General features: G+C 42.0%; 2 protein-coding genes across 3 annotated transcripts in view; both read left to right on the plus strand.

The window, feature by feature from the left end:
• Positions 1 to 105: 105 nt before the first annotated feature.
• LOC311128369 (transmembrane protein 230-like) lies at positions 106 to 6,029 on the plus strand. The gene is made up of 4 exons (XM_084160484.1): positions 106 to 300; positions 2,020 to 2,134; positions 2,305 to 2,427; positions 5,476 to 6,029. Exons 2-4 carry the CDS (start codon positions 2,033 to 2,035, stop codon positions 5,614 to 5,616), a joined length of 366 nt encoding a protein of 121 aa, XP_084016610.1. The 5' UTR covers positions 106 to 300; positions 2,020 to 2,032; the 3' UTR covers positions 5,617 to 6,029.
• Positions 6,030 to 7,425: 1,396 nt separating this feature from the next.
• The window catches only part of LOC311128452 (protein turtle homolog A-like), a 29,320-nt gene continuing 20,010 nt past the window's right edge, over positions 7,426 to 16,735 (plus strand). For both annotated transcript variants that reach the window (XM_084160604.1, XM_084160605.1), the window contains exons 1-3: positions 7,426 to 7,821; positions 14,152 to 14,246; positions 14,400 to 14,594. In XM_084160604.1, the coding sequence (XP_084016730.1) occupies positions 14,186 to 14,246; positions 14,400 to 14,594 (256 nt within the window). In that variant the 5' untranslated portion in view covers positions 7,426 to 7,821; positions 14,152 to 14,185. The remainder of the gene's footprint in view (positions 7,822 to 14,151; positions 14,247 to 14,399; positions 14,595 to 16,735) is intronic.

A 16,735-nucleotide genomic window follows, 5' to 3' on the forward strand; every position in this document is an offset into this window, starting at 1 on the left:
AAGAGGAGCCGGTGGTAGTATGCCTACAAGTCTATTTACTCTGCCCTTACCAATATGGCCGGTCGAGACTGTCTGGGTGACCAATTCTTGCGCGCGCAGCCGCGCACATCGTTGCGGGCCGAGAATACGGGAAAACAAGGAAGCAGACTGAGGGCTTGATGAAGTTCTGTAGCTAGAAAACAAGTCAATAAAATACTGTAGCTATTTGTATAGTCTATCACTACCGCAAAATGAGCATTTATTTGGAAATATAGTATTACGTTGATGTCACTTATTATTTTGCGTCCAGCAATAATACAGGTGAGAGGTAATGTTTATTTAGCTAGCAAGCTATGCCAGCTCATCAGGGGTGTATTCATTCCGCCAATTCTGTTATAAAACGTGTTTTAAACGGAAACAAACTTAACGAAACGGGGAGGGACCTACCTGAATTTGTCGAATAGAACCAATCGTTTTGCTCTGTTTGCTTTCGTTTGGTTATTAAATGGTAAACGGTTTCCGTGATGAATACACCCCTGTTGAATGTAGCTAGCTAGCTAGCTAACGCGACTGTCAATAACACGGCCCGGTTTCCCAAAAACATCTTAAGGCTAACTTTATCGTTAGAACCTTCGTAGGAGCGTCGTTAAATCTCCGAGCTGTTTCACAAAACCATCGTTATTAACGTTGCACTTAAACGCTTGTAGATGCTTTTCTGCCCTCCCGCGTTACTTTATACACAGAAGATCTCCGCTAAACATAAAATCACATGGTTCTCCGTCTCTCTGTGACCACGTATAACTTCAGAACAAAGTCGACTACAAATACGTAGTTGCCAATATCTTTGCAATTGATACAAACAGGCAACGTATAAAAAGTTGATTCAAATTAAAACCGAGGTGACTGCATTAACATATAAATACAGGAGACTATAGGCCTATTTCAATCATATTGCAATGCATTTAATGTTGAATAAATTATATTTTGCTACCTGTAGGCTACATACTGTCTGTAATTTGTCTCAATATAATTTATGTAGCCTAACATGTGCGCAATGTGGCAAATCTTAATTTAGTACATTATTATAGTGTAAGAATTAGAATAGCCGCCTCAATATTTGCAGTCATAGGTGATAGTGTCTTTCTAGGAGCTGATCCGTCGTCAGCATTGTGGAATAATTATAATGTTAAGGTAAGATTTAAATGGAGAAAGCTGATCCGAGAGCAGCGTTGCATTTCTTTCGATCCTATCAGTATCGACATGCCTCAACGACGCAATTATAGAGAACGTTCTCTCTGCGTGGTGTTTTGGGAAGCGTAGGCTATGTTACATTTTCGGCCTTTGTAGGAATGATGCATCTTTAAAACACTCGTAAGCGAGCATAAGTTCCAACGCTATCGGGAAACCGGGCCCATTCATTACGTCTTACAACGGAAACCGTTTACCGTGTAAGAACCAAACTGAAGCAAACAGTGCAAACGCTTTGCACAAACTTTGACTCGTCATCACATACGCTGCTGCTACTGTTATTTTATTCCTAGTCGTATGTACATATACAGCATACCTCAATTACCTCGTACCCTGCACATCGACTCGGTACTGGTACCCGTATATAGCCAAGTTATCGTTACTCATTGTGTAGTCATTATTACGTCTTTTACTTTCCTATTATTTCTCTATTTTTTTCTCTCTACATTGTTGGGAAGAGCACGTAAATAAGCATTTCACTGTTAGTCCACACCAGTTTTTTACGAAGCATGTGACAAATGTCTGTTTGGAGTATTTAACGGTTTCTGTTGCAAAACGTTTTGCAACAGACGAAACGTTTTGCAACAGAATCGTAACGAATACACCTCTGTTGTGCAGTGCCTAGCCTCCAAGTTGTGTGAGTGTAGCGACTAGCTAGTTACTCTGTCGTACAGTACTTAGCTAGCTATAGCTACCACATATAGCTTTCTGGACACTAAGTTGTATGGTGTAAATGAGTTGCCATGTTATTTGAATGCCATTCAAGTTGTCGCCTTCTCAATCCTGACACAGCCCCTGTCTTGTAATGATGCCTGCACGCAGCACTGTTGCTGGTGGTGTGGTATCCAGTAACAAAGTTAAGTACTCAAGACTAGCTGGCGATGAGGATGGCTACATTGACTTGCAGGTGAGACACAGACAACCTGATGTTGCACTACATGCATATCTCTAACCTCCCAACCACCTATAGTTGAGCCCTTTTGGGTAATCTCTAGCTCTGTCATATCACATATCATTGTAATCTGTGGTCGTCTTGGTTATTATGAATCCAATCTTTTTACCTTTTATACCAAACAGTTCAAGAAAAGCCCTCCCAAAGTTCCCTACAAGGCTATTGCCCTGGCTACATTCCTCTTCCTGATTGGCTCCTTACTGATTGTAATCGGCGCCCTTCTCCTTGCAGGATCCATAGAAGTTTCGGTGAGTAGCTCACAGACGTGCATACACTATATGGCCAAAAGTATATGGACACCTGCTTGTCTAACATCTCATTCCAAAATCATGGGCATTAATATGGAGTTGGACCTCCCTTTGCTGCTATGACAGCCTCCACTCTTCTGGGAAGGCTTTCTACTAGATGTTGGAATGTTGCTGCGGGGACTTGCTTCCATTCAGCCACAAGAGCATTAGTGAGGTCAGGGACTGATGTTGGGCGATTAGGCTTGGCTCGCATTCGGCGTTCCAATTTATCACAAAGATGCTCGATGGGGTTGAGGTCAGGGCTCTGTGCAGGCCAGTCAAGTTCTTCCACACCGATCTCGACAAATCATTTCTGTATGGACCTCGCTTTGTGCATGGGGGCATTGTCATGCTGAAGCAGGAAAGGGTCTTCCCCAAACTGTTGTCACAAAGTTGAAAGCACAGAATCGTCTAGAATGTCATTGTATGCTATAGCGTTAAGATTTCCCTTCACTGGAACTAAGAGGCCTAGCCCAAACCATGAAAAACAGCCCCAGACCATTATTCCTCTTCCACCAAACTTTACAGTTGGCACTATGCATTCGGGCAGGTAGCGGTCTCCTGGCATCTGCCAAATCCAGATGTGTCTGTCGGATTGCCAGATGGTGAAGCATAATTGATTAATCCAGAGAACACGTTTCCACTGCTCTAGAGTCCAATGGCGACGAGCTTTACACCACTGCAGCCAAAGTTTGGCATTGCGCATGGTGATCTCAGGCTTGTGTGTGGCTGCTCGGCCATGGAAACCCATTTCATGAAGCTCCCAACAAACAGTTCTTGTGCTGACGTTTCTTCCAGAGGCAGTTAGGATGGAGCCACGTTGAAAGTCACTGAGCTCTTCAGTACGGGCTATTCTACTGCCAATGTTTGTCTATGGAGATTGCATGGCTGTGTGTTCAATTTTATAAAAATGTCAGCAACGGATGTGGCTGAAATGGAAGAATCCACTAATTTGAAGAGGTGTCCACATACATATACACTACAATGGTGCCCTTTGGTGGAATGATATCCTGACTTTGGCTTTAAAGAAACAATCAGCAGCAACATCACCTACAGTACTACAGTACTACAGTATTATGTGATGACTTTGAAATTGTCATCTGACAATAGCCAAAATCCATCAAAGCCAAAGGAAATAAATACCAGTGCTTGACTTGGGCCGGAGCTGTCCGTAACGCCGTACCAGCACTTCTAATTTTTTGGAAATTGCGCCCAGCTCCTCTATAAAAACAAAGTAGCCTATCGCTGGCCCAGATTTACACATCGAAGCAAAAAAGGTTGATCAAAGCGGAATGAAGGTGGGATCTTAATTGAATAGCAATGGAAAGTGGGCATTCATTTCCTGATTCCGCTTTGTTCAAGTTTATTTGCCGCTAGTCTGCGAATCTGTGCGTGACAGTAGGTATAAAATAATGACACGCAGACTAACTAGATCACCAATTCAAAACATAACTCATAGCAGTTATCTCGCTAGTTAACTATAGCTAACTAAGCATTCATTTCACTGTTACCTTTCCACCAGCTCTGTAGAGCCTAAATACATCTGCACTGTTGGAATGCTGGGATTCCCCTCTATTACACAGTAGCCATGTAATTGCGGCAACGTAAAAAATATTCTAAGAATAGCCTAATTGACAAATAACTTGCTGTGCATAAACATGTCTAATTAGATACATTGCTTTTAAGTATCATACCTTATCCATTTGATCCCTGATTTATTGAATGAGGGAATAATTTTATAGTCCCGTGTAGCTCAGTTGGTAGAGCATGGCACTTGCAACGCCAGGTTTGTGGGTTCGATTCCCACGGGGGACCAGTATGCACTCTCTAATTGTAAGCCGCTCTGGATAAGAGCGTCTGCTAAATGACTAAAATGTAAAATGTAAATAAAGACAAAAGTATTTGGTTGTAATGTTGAAAAAGCCAAGCCTACACACCCAGGAGCTCTCCAGATGGAGGGTTGACCACATGTTGTCAACATGTGACTAACAGTGCAGTTCTGTGTGTGGTGCTAAGTGCCTTGATCAAGGGCACAACGGCAGGAGGTGGTAGTTCTACATGGGATCAGACACAGCAGCTTTCCAGTGTCAATAATGCTTACTTTTTCATGTAGGCTATAATAATAGTCATGAAAATTTGGTTAAAAGTCGCAGAGAAGTCATGGAAAATGTGTATAAACCGTTAACAGTGAATAATCAGAGGTCTCTATAGCATAATGTCATTTGTGAATTTCGGTGAACATAGTCTAATGGACCGACTTGGAAAAAGACAGCTCCTGCACTGCTTCCATCCCAAGTCAAGTACTGTACAATACTATACAAGCATTTACAAGCATTTCGCTACACCCGCAATAACATCTGCTAAATATGTGTATGTGACCAATTAAAATTGGATTTGATTAAAATGTAATTGTAAAAGACAATGGTAGGTTATTCATTGCTTTCCTCTTCAGGAACATCCTAAAGGGGATCAATGTATCAGGTCTCCTATGTTCCTCCACCACCTGGTTGATTGAGCTTGAGGTGTACTCCTTTCCTGGGTGTCCGTGCATTTCACATTCCCCACCCATGTAGATCAGTGAGCATTCAATTCAAGATATTTCAAGAGGATTCTCATCTCAACCGTATGTGTGCATAACATTAAAAACAAACCCCTAAATTAAAACCGATTTACATAATTGCATGCCATGAAACATGTAGTCCTGTATGGGGTCATTAGTGTCCATTTCCAGCACACTCCCTCTAGTGTGACATCACTTGGACGATAAATGCTGTGTGTGTTGACTGGCCATGTGGAGATCTGTGTGCCTAAGTAGTACTTCTTCTTACAGCCCTGCCTCCTCAGAGGGTTGTAGTATGGTGTTGTATGATACATATGTGCCATATTGTCATTTGATGGATAAAGAGTGCCTGTCTTTGTGTTTGTCTGTGAAAGATACTGACACATAGGCTAATTCGTTAATCAGGCACAGATGGTGATACATAGACTAAATAGGCACTTCTTTTTCAGCACCCGGACCGTACAGTTCCAGTCCTCATTATTGGGATCCTCGTCTTCCTTCCTGGATTCTACCATTTACGAATCGCCTACTACGCCTCCAAGGGTTACCGCGGATACTCCTATGACGACATTCCAGACTTTGACGACTGAGCCATCATTTTCCCTCTGAGCTGCATGAGACTGTTTAATTTACCTTGAGGATCTCCCAGACTGAGAAACAGCATCACCAAGTGGCTTATCTTTACTCTCTTGATTGTATTGAATATCACACGTCTGCAATTTGACTGTGGCTTTAAACGTAAGAATATTTATTACTGATAGAGTATTATAGATTACGCAAGAGTATTTAACATGTGCAAGGCCTGTTATATATTTCTGTCATGACTATCTGTTTGTAATGCTCTCTAAAGATGTGTGATTGGTTGTAAAAGAGACTATCCAGTTTACGTTACATATTTATGATAATAATAAAAGAAAATAAACAATCCAATGGCATGGCATTATGTACAAATGTTTTTTTTGTATCTTTGTTTTTGATTAAAATAGGAAAAATTATACACTTACCTTCATGCGTAGCATTTCTTGATCATGTTACTTGTTACGTCTCTGAAGAGTACATAGAGCGTCTTGCTAGATTGCACTAATGCACCTCAATTAGTCTTGTTTGAATGTCCTTTGTTTTCAAGATTTTAAGCTGCAAGTGCCTCGTAAGCATATACACTGAGTGAACATAACATCATAAACACCTGAACTTTCCATGACAGACTGACCAGGTGAAAGTTATGATCCGTTATTGGTGTCACTTGTTAAATCCACTTCAATCAGTTTAGATGAAGGGGAGGAGACAGATTAAAGAAGGACTTTTAAGCCTTGAGACAATTGAGACATGGATTGTGTTTGTGTGCCATTCAGAGGATGAATGGGTAAGACAAAATATTTAAGTGCCTTTGAGGGGGGTGTGGGAGTAGGTGCCAGGCTAACCTGTTTGTGTCAAGAACTGCAACGCTGCTGGGTTTTTAATAATAAATAATAATAATATGCCATTTAGCAGACGCTTTTATCCAAAGCGACTTACAGTCATGTGTGCATACATTTTTGTGTATGGGTGGTCCCCGGGATCGAACCCACTACCTTGGCGTTACAAGCGCCGTGCTCTACCAGTTGAGCTACACAGGACCACACTCAACAGTTTCCCGTGTCCACCACCCAAAGGACATCCAGCTAACCCCTTTGCAACTCAATATTAGGAAGGTGTTTTTAATATTTTGTACACTCAGTGGAGGTATTTACTATAACTTTGAAATAACAGGGGTTTTACTGAGACTATAACTTGTCAAAGTGCCCCCTCTTGTGGTTTCAATTGAAACAAGTTTTTTTATGAACTGCCCCTGCACTGGAATAATTGCATGAAGAAATATTGCCCTATATCATCTATTGAAATATTTTTGGGCCAAGTCTTTGTAATAGTATGGGAAATATTATTAACAATAATCGGAAATAGGCAATAATGCATTTGCACCAGGCTTCATTACTGTCAGGCAAATTGGAAAAGACTGCAGTTGTTTTTCCAATGGAAATACAATTTTCATAAAATAAAAAAGAGCTAAATTATTCTACTAGTGTAGCCTATTTCACATTTTCATTCAGTCTAATTTCACATATTATCTTTAAATGTTTATTGATTTGATAGGTTACTTTTAGTCCATGCAGGAAAACAACATTCAGTTCAAAGTAGGCCTACAAAATACACCTTTAAACCACACACAAACGTGCTAGAAAGGTTAATAGCCAGGAACGTAAATGGCAAAATTGGTTTAAACTTCTTTCTAAAATTGTGCGTACGTGTGTGCGAGCGCTTGCGCTTGCCTGCGTGTGTGTGGGAGAGCGGGAGAGGGAGGGGGAGGTGATTGGTCAACCAAGCGGCTCATTGAAGAGGGAAGAAGTGAGAGAGTAGAGAGACCTTCGCTACGGAGCATCAAATGTGCAGAGAAAGTTATTCTCTACTTTTTAGGGGACTTTCTAGCCTTGGAAGTATCTTGAATCTTCGCATACATGTTGGATATTACAGAGGAACAATGATGGAGATACAACGCGTCTAGCAATGATGTGTTTGAGAATTCAGCGCAGAATGCACCATCATTGACTTGCGTTAAATTGCAGAAACGATTCGATATTTCAGTAAGGATCAGCAAATCAGTTAACTTGAAACAACATATTTGCCACCTGAGAATAACTCAATGAAACACCTGTAACTTTTGCACACGGAGGACTAGAGGAATTACTGAAAGAAGACTTCTGACTGACGCACTAAATGGAAATACAACCTGCCTTTATTTGCAAAAGTGTAAAACACAGGTACATTTTATTATGCTAACTCATTTTCTTCTCCTGACAACTTCAAGATACTTTTTTCTATCTCTTCAGTATGGCTTTTAAAATATTTAGTAATATAACCTTCTAGGCTTTAACCTGTTCAAGGACTCAAATGTGGGTCTTTATCTGTCTCAAGTTATTTTACAAGCCACTTCTTTTTGAGCATCTTTATTTTAGACATACCTTGCCACTTGCACCTGCTCTGATGTCTGCAGACATGACAAACGGGAACTGGGATATTTGTATAAGAGACCTGTGGGTTCATTGTACTCTGAGCCAGTGTTTGCAGTTGACTACCATGCTAGCCTCATATTCATTATTTATGCTCAGGTTTAAAGTCCTCCTGCATCACTGGAGTCATGTGGAGTGAGGGGACTTTACTCTTGCCTGAGGGTAGGGGCCTATAAGTAATTTAGGTCACACTTTTACAAGAAAAGTAATTGTATAATAGCCTATTGTAAAATATGTGCTAGCATTGCTGTGAATAGGGGTTGTGGGGGTTATGTCAGTTTACTGCAGATTTAAACCATATACTCCAATCATATACCATTTGATGCTTTTAAATTGAGATTGTGATCACTATTGAGTGAAAAAGGGTAAAAATAGGCTATAAGTGTGAACTGCATCGGTCATGATGGGATTCCAGGTCCACTGGCCATAGATCTACTGGTAACTCTCCTCCAAACAGATGTGTGAGAATGTAATCATTTCCCTGATGATTTCTAGGTTCAGGGAAAACCATCCCTTTATTATGCTATTACTCAGAAGTTGCCCATATACCTTAGGGCTTAGATCACCTCACCACATATTATCCACTTCACATCACATATCCTGTTGAGAATGAGAAGCCTAATTTGTTCTGAATAGAGCACAATATCTCACCTGTGGGGTTCTGAGTGCTTTGTTTTGACTAGGAACAACCAGTCCTCATTACCTCTGTCCTCAACCCACGGCTGGCAGGATCAACCTGGATTAACAGGAGTGTGTATTACAGCTGCTTATCCAGTCACCTCTGATGATCACACAAAGACACCTTTAGAATCCATTATTTTGCTTGTAGAACTTTTCTACATCTCTGTGCAACAAACAAACACACACACACACACACATTCACAGAGCTTCTAAAAAAGACTTGATGTTTCATTATGGTGATGCACAGTTTCTGGCATCACTCAGATGCGTGGGGTCTTTGTGACCTCTCTTAATATTGTTTGCCAATGCCTGACCCCCAAAACCCACATGTGATAGGCTTAACCCATCTCTTCCATTTCACATGAATAGAATAAGAGTGAGAAAATCTCTCTCGCACCCATAGTGGCAATGGATGAGTTGTAATCTTTCCCTCTTAAATGCACATCTGGCTAAAGCATCTGTTTTAACAGTATCCAGAGATTCCTCTCTAGCCAGTGTCCAGGCAGGGTTATGGCCGGGTTATAGTGCTAGGTAAATGGGTTAGTATTCTCTAGTGGCTACAAATCAATTGCTGCCCATTTACCTGATTAAATGTAGTAATGCACATAGTATTTCACCAGTAACCCTCTCACTGCCGTCCCTGCTTTCCTATATGCTGATCAATCAAAGACAGGCATTGCCCCTTGATTAGGGCCGTTGTTTTTGCTCTACAAACATTGCAGGAGCATTGTGTTGTTAACGTCGTCAGTGTTTGTAAGGCGACGCTGCTTAGCTGGAGGCAGGAAGTGTACTGAGGGAATTGCGCAGAGACCAGGCCTAGGTTGCCACGGTTAAAGAAGCTTCACAGATAATTAGCATGTTTTTGTGTTAATGTCCCTCTGAAGGCCTACTCTGCCTGCTTCTCTGTCTCTGTCTCTGTCTCTGTCTCTGTCTCTGTCTCTGTCTCTGTCTCTCTCTCTCTCTCTCTCTCTCTCTCTCTCTCTCTCTCTCTCTCTCTCTCTCTCTCTCTCTCTCTCTCTCTCTCTCTCTCTCTCTCTCTCTCTCTCTCTCTCTCATTCTCTTACTCATGGTTCAATAATGAGTAAACATCTTTATTGATTATGCCTAACACTTAACCAAATGAATAAATCAACAGCCTTTTCCCAATGTTTTCCGACCTTTCACTAGTCTACAACTACTCTCCCTCTCCCTCTCCCTCTCCCTCTCCCTCTCCCTCTCCCTCTCCCTCTCCCTCTCCCTCTCCCTCTCTCCCTCTCTCTCTCCCTCTCCCTCTCTGACTAGACAATTCCGGTATTGACTATTGCTCTGGCTCTGTTTTTCCTCACCCCTTTTATTGCTTTATTGCAGTGCAGTTCCTTTGAAGAGAGAAGCAATCTTTGCTTGCTTTAACAAATCATGGTCCTAAAACTATGTATGGCTATTGCACCATCCAAATCACCTCCATTGTCACAGTCCGATTGTACACACAGGGCTTACTTTGCATTTAGATTAGGATGCATTGAGACAGACCTACAGCACAGATAGATTATGTCATCGATCTCTTTATCAATGCTTAGTTGTGTGGCTGGCCTCCTGAACAGGTTATTCTATCTACCTGACCTCCATGCTGGAGAGAGATGGCATTTAAAGAGCACTGGGAGTAGGGTTTCTTGGAGTAGGTTCTCTTGGGTATTAGTCCTTGTTCATTGTGAGCCAAATACTAGGAAAGTAGGTTTGCTGCTTACCCACAGAAACACAGTCAGCCCTGTGTGTACACACCAAGCCCTTCTGACTGACCAGTCAAGCCTTTCATTCTCAGTCCTACCTCACCCTCTCTCTGTTTGGGAGGAATGATAAGAGGCAGCAAACAACACTGCTCTACATTTACCTTGCTGCTATCTGACTCATGGTCAAAGCAGCATAGATCGATAATTAATGCAATTGAAATAGAGTGACAACAGACTCAAAATTGTTATTACTGTAGTACTAGAGACTTACTCATGATACTCAATTTACAAGACAATCTGTCTCATTGCGTTTATCGTTTGGACTTTGTGCAAGAGTCCTATAAAGTTTTATGATGAGTGTCAACGGATACGTGGCCTATGACCTCTTTGCAATTGTGTTACCTGGGTGAGTCTTGCTTCACGTAATCAGTAGGTCATTCAGGGAGCGGTCACTGTTGACCTTTTGCTCTCTCTCTCTCATATACTTACTCAACTGTACTTATGCACTATTTACTATTCATACTTTTTACATTTCAATGCATTCAATATTTTTCATTCAAGTTAAAATGCATTTTTAATTGGTATGAAATCCTCTTCAGCTTGATTGCAGCTCTCCTTAATAGACTTGTTCATACAGTGGGGAAAGAAAGTATTTAGTCAGCCACCAATTGTGCAAGTTCTCCCACTTAAAAAGATGAGAGAGGCCTGTAATTTTCATCATAGGTACACGTCAACTATGACAGACAAATTGAGAATTTTTTTTCCAGAAAATCACATTGTAGGATTTTTTATGAATTTATTTGCAAATTATGGTGGAAAATAAGTATTTGGTCACCTACAAACAAGCAAGATTTCTGGCTCTCACAGACCTGTAACTTCTTCTTTAAGAGGCTCCTTTGTCCTCCACTCGTTACCTGTATTAATGGCACCTGTTTGAACTTGTTATCAGTATAAAAGACACCTGTCCACAACCTCAAACAGTCACACTCCAAACTCCACTATGGCCAAGACCAAAGAGCTGTCAAAGGACACCAGAAACAAAATTGTAGACCTGCACCAGGCTGGGAAGACTGAATCTGCAATAGGTAAGCAGCTTGGTTTGAATAAATCAACTGTGGGAGCAATTATTAGGAAATGGAAGACATACAAGACCGCTGATAATCTCCCTCGATCTGGGGCTCCACGCAAGATCTCACCCCGTGGGGTCAAAATGATCACAAGAACGGTGAGCAAAAATCCCAGAACCACACGGGGGGACCTAGTGAATGACCTGCAGAGAGCTGGGACCAAAGTAACAAAGCCTACCATCAGTAACACACTACGCCGCCAGGGACTCAAATCTTGCAGTGCCAGACGTGTCCCCCTGCTTAAGCCAGTACATGTCCAGGCCCGTCTGAAGTTTGCTAGAGTGCATTTGGATGATCCAGAAGAGGATTGGGAGAATGTCATATGGTCAGATGAAACCAAAATATAACTTTTTGGTAAAAACTCAACTCGTCGTGTTTGGAGGACAAAGAATGCTGAGTTGCATCCAAAGAACACCATACCTACTGTGAAGCATGGGGGTGGAAACATCATGCTTTGGGGCTGTTTTTCCGTGTAAAGGAAAGAATGAATGGGGCCATGTATCGTGAGATTTTGAGTGAAAACCTCCTTCCATCAGCAAGGGAATCGAAGATGAAACGTGGCTGGGTCTTTCAGCATGACAATGATCCCAAACACACCGCCCGGGCAACGAAGGAGTGGCTTCGTAAGAAGCATTTCAAGGTCCTGGAGTGGCCTAGCCAGTCTCCAGATCTCAACCCCATAGAAAATCTTTGGAGGGAGTTGAAAGTCCGTGTTGCCCAGCGACAGCCCCAAAACATCACTGCTCTAGAGGAGATCTGCATGGAGGAATGGGCCAAAATACCAGCAACAGTGTGTGAAAACCTTGTGAAGACTTACAGAAAACGTTTAACCTGTGTCATTGCCAACAAAGGGTATATAACAAAGTATTGAGAAACTTTTGTTATTGACCAAATACTTATTTTCCACCATAATTTGCAAATAAATTCATAAAAAATCCTACAATGTGATTTTCTGGACATTTTGTCTGTCATAGTTGACGTGTACCTATGATGAAAATTACAGGCCTCTCTCATCTTTTTAAGTGGGAGAACTTGCACAATTGGTGGCTGACTAAATACTTTTTTCCCCACTGTATGTTGATATGTGGGTGTATGCGTAGGATGACACGTGCCCGTGGGATTTGGTGAGTGCCGCTGCTCCTATAAGAATAGCCTTTGCTCTTGCGTTCTGGCAGTGGCTCTAATTAACTTAGCGTAATAAGATGGCATTAGGGGTGTGTGGTAAAGCGTGCTGGGGATGGAGAGCTGAATTGAGTATTAGCCCGTTAAATCGCTCCCTCACACGAGCTCTCCCGTGCGCCTGGAGCACGCCGCACACATCTCATGTGGTCAAGGACTCCAGCAAAGCAATCAATGCATCTCTAGCTCTATGGATGAGATACTGGACAGGGGTAGGCAACTAGATACAGCTGCGGGCCGATTTCTGTCCAAGTGGATGGTCGGCGGGGCGGAACATAATGATAATAATTTATACACTACAAATTGACCACAACAAAGCCCAAAAATAGATTCTATTTGAAAATAAGAATATATATATATATTATTTTTAATTTAGTGAGTTTTTCTTTAAAAACATTTTTTTTTGTCATTTAGCAGACGCTCTTATCCAGAGCGATTAGGGTTAAGTGCCTTGCTCAAGGGCACATCGACAGATTTTTCACCTAGTCAGCTCGGGGATTAGAACCAGCGACGTTTCGGTTACTGGCACAACGCTCTTACCCACTAAGCTACCTGCCGCCCTAATTTCATACCTTGATTACATTGAGACACGATCACAATGTAAAACAAAATTATTAGCAAAATACTATATTTTTTGCAGAATTCCGCGTGATTTGACCCAAAACTAAAATGTAAAAAAAAAAAAATTGGGGCCCAAAAAAACTCATTTGCAGGCCGGTTGTGGCACACGGGCCGCCTGTTGCCGACCCCTGCTGTAGGGTTACTGTATAGGTTATAATAGTAGAGTTACGCTCGGACTTCCCCCTCCCTAACTGGAAACCTTCTTTATGGATTTATAGTGGATCATGAAAACATGCACAATATCTTCTTTGATCTGCTTGAAGTAGCCTACTGCCAGCTTTATGGCACCAATGACTGATGCACCACATGCAGTACTGTACTAATGGCTGCTATATGTGTCTCCTGCAGCCCAGCTTATTTCTGTCCTTGACTGCTGACAGCCAACAAGTTCACTAAGCTCTCTGAGAAAACAACACTGATTCTTACTGGGAGCTGGTCAGGTGCTGTGCAAAACTGACTCTGTGTAGATTTATGTGACATTTTAATGGGCATCCATGTTATGAGAACCATGTAGGGCTGGGAGTGTTTTGGCAGGGTTTTCTGTTGGATATCATTTGTGAAATGATATGGGGTGAATTCCAATCTTGAGAAAGGTACTTGAGGAAATGTAAACACATCTTCCATGTGTCTATAAACTAGACACAACTGTCATTTCTCTCTCTCTCTCTCGCGCTCGTGCCTCCTAGTTAGAAGATAGGTGACAGGTGTCTGTTTTGTCTGCTGGTTGGAAGATGCAATATGTGACAAGTGTGTATTTTTGTCAACAGATCAAGTATGCTGGAGGCTGTGTGACTGGCAGCTATGGGACCAAAGAGGGACTATCTTTTGGATGTTACCATGGTGACGGCACTGTGCCTTCTGTGTGAGTAGAGTACTTAATGCTTTCCCTCTGTAATGAACTATCTGTCATTCACTCTCTCCACAGCCACATCCATACCTGTCCCTACATTCAGTCATCTTCCCTCAGAAGGATTATAACAATGCTTATAATGTCTTTTTTTGTTAACCTTCATAGGGGTCACTCATGGTCAGAAGCCAGAGGTGCGTGCCAAGGTAGGGGGTGTGGTGGAGATGGAGTGTAGACTGCCACCCCCTGACACGGGTGCGTCTGCGCCACTGCACGTGGTGGAATGGGTGCGCCAGGGATTCGACATCCCAGTCCTGATCAAGTTTGGAGTGTATGCTCCTCGGGTGCATCCCAACTACGAGGGTAAGTCCGTCTTCATCCCATCAGAAGCTCAACTGGGATCTAATCTTACTGTATGAGTGTTTCATTTCAGCTCAATATCAGGTCCGTCTCAGCAGTTTCGTAACATCTGTTGCCCAAGGCTGAGGTTTCCAGACCCAAAACAGTCTCTTCTAGAGTCCTTGTCCATTAACACTATCAAGCCCCCTTTTCTACATTAAAAGTCTATCCAGACTTCATCCTACCTACAGTTGAAGTCGGAGGTTTACATACACCTTAGCCAAATACATTTAAACTCAGATTTTCACAATTCCTCACATTTAATCCTAGTAATAATTCCCTATCTTAGGTCAGTTAGGATCACCACTTTATTTTAAGAATGTGAAATGTCAGAATAATAGTAGAGAGAATGATTTATTTCAGCTTTTATTTCATTCATCACATTCCCAGTGGGTCAGAAATGTACATACACTCAATTAGTATTTGGTAGCATTGCCTTTAAATTTTTTTACTTGGGTCAAACATTTCGGGAAGCCTTCCACAAGCTTCCCACAATAAGTTGGGTGAATTTTGGCCCATTCCTCCTTACAGAGCTGGTGTAACTGAGTCAGGTTTGTAGGCCTCCTTGCTCGCACACGCTTTTTCAGTTTTGCCTACACATTTTCAATAGGATTGAGGTCAGGGCTTTGTGATGGCCACTCCAATACCTTGACTTTTTTGTCCTTAAACCATTTTGCCACAACTTTGGAAGTATGCTTGGGGTCATTGTCCATTTGGAAGAGCCATTTGCGACAAAGCTTTAACTTCCTGACTGATGTCTTGAGATGTTGCTTCAATATATCCACATAATTTTCCTTCGTCATGATGCCATCTATTTTGTGAAGTGCACCAGTCCCTCCTGCAGCAAAGCATCCCCACAGCATGATGCTGCCACCCCCGTGCTTCACGGTTGGGATGGTGTTCTTCTGCTTGCAAGTCCCCCCTTTTTCCTCCAAACATAACGATGGTCATTATGGCCAAACAGTTCTATTTTTGTTTCATCAGACCAGAGGACATTTCTCCAAAAAGGACGATCTTTGTCCACATGTGCAGTTGCAAACCGTAATTTGGCTTTTTTATGGCGGTTTTGGAGCAGTGGCTTCTTCCTTGCTGAGCGGCCTTTCAGGTTATGTCAATATAGGACTCGTTTTACTGTGGATATAGGTACTTTTATACCTGTTTCCTCCAGCATCTTCACAAGGTCCTTTGCTGTTGTTTTGGGATTGATTTGCACTTTTCGCACCAAAGTACGTTCATCTCTAGGAGACAGAACGCGTCTCCTTCCTGAGCGGTATGACGGCTGCGTGTTCCCATGGTGTTTATACTTGCGTACTTTTGTTTGTACAGATGAACGTGGTACCTTCAGGCGTTTGGAAATTGCTCCCAAGGATGAACCAGACTTGTGGAGGTCTACTATTTTTGTTCTGAGGTCTTGGTTGATTTATTTTGATTTTCCCATGATGTCAAGCAAAGAGGCACTCAGTTTGAAGGTAGGCCTTGAAATACATCCACAGGTACACCTCCAATTGACTCAAATTATGTCAATTAGCCTATCAGAAGCTTCTAAAGACATGACATCATTTTCTGGAATTTTCCAAGCTGTTTAAAGGCACAGTCAACTTAGTGTATGTAAACTTCTGACCCACTGGAATTGTGATACTGTGAATTATAAGTGAAATAATCTGTCTGTAAACAATTGTTGGAAAAATTACTTGAGTCGTGCACAAAGTAGATGTCCTAACCGACCTGCCAAAACTATAGTTTATTAACAAGACATTTGTGGAGTGGTTGAAAAATGAGTTTTAATGACGCCAACCTAAGTGTATGTAAACTTCCGACTTCAACTGTATATCCTAACTTAACAGCTATCTTCACTCAAAACATACAGTAACAGTAACTCATCCCTTTATCAGCTTCAGTCCTCCTAACTGCACCACACCCCAATGGTCTGTGTGAGCTGGGGGCTTTGTGTTCGTTGGTCCTCTCAGATTGCATCATGGTCTATTGTCCCCGTTCTGCCCTAGGGTCAGAGAACAAAGGCAGTCTGTGGGGAAAAGGGATCTTCAATAGAGCAAAAATACCTTTTGTGACTGCTTCTGTCCTTTAAAGTCTCAGACAAAGGGCTT

This window comes from Coregonus lavaretus (assembly GCF_964263955.1).
Source record: "Coregonus lavaretus genome assembly, chromosome: 4".
Lineage (NCBI taxonomy): Eukaryota > Metazoa > Chordata > Actinopteri > Salmoniformes > Salmonidae > Coregonus > Coregonus lavaretus.

What these genes read in the sequence shown, in the direction of transcription:
- LOC311128369 (XM_084160484.1), top strand. Translation starts at nt 2,033, where the DNA reads ATGATGCCTGCACGCAGCACTGTTGCTGGTGGTGTGGTATCCAGTAAC. An exon ending in ATGGCTACATTGACTTGCAG is followed by an intron (nt 2,135 to 2,304) that starts GTGAGACACAGA and finishes TATACCAAACAG; the next exon opens with TTCAAGAAAAGCCCTCCCAA. An exon ending in CAGGATCCATAGAAGTTTCG is followed by an intron (nt 2,428 to 5,475) that starts GTGAGTAGCTCA and finishes CTTCTTTTTCAG; the next exon opens with CACCCGGACCGTACAGTTCC.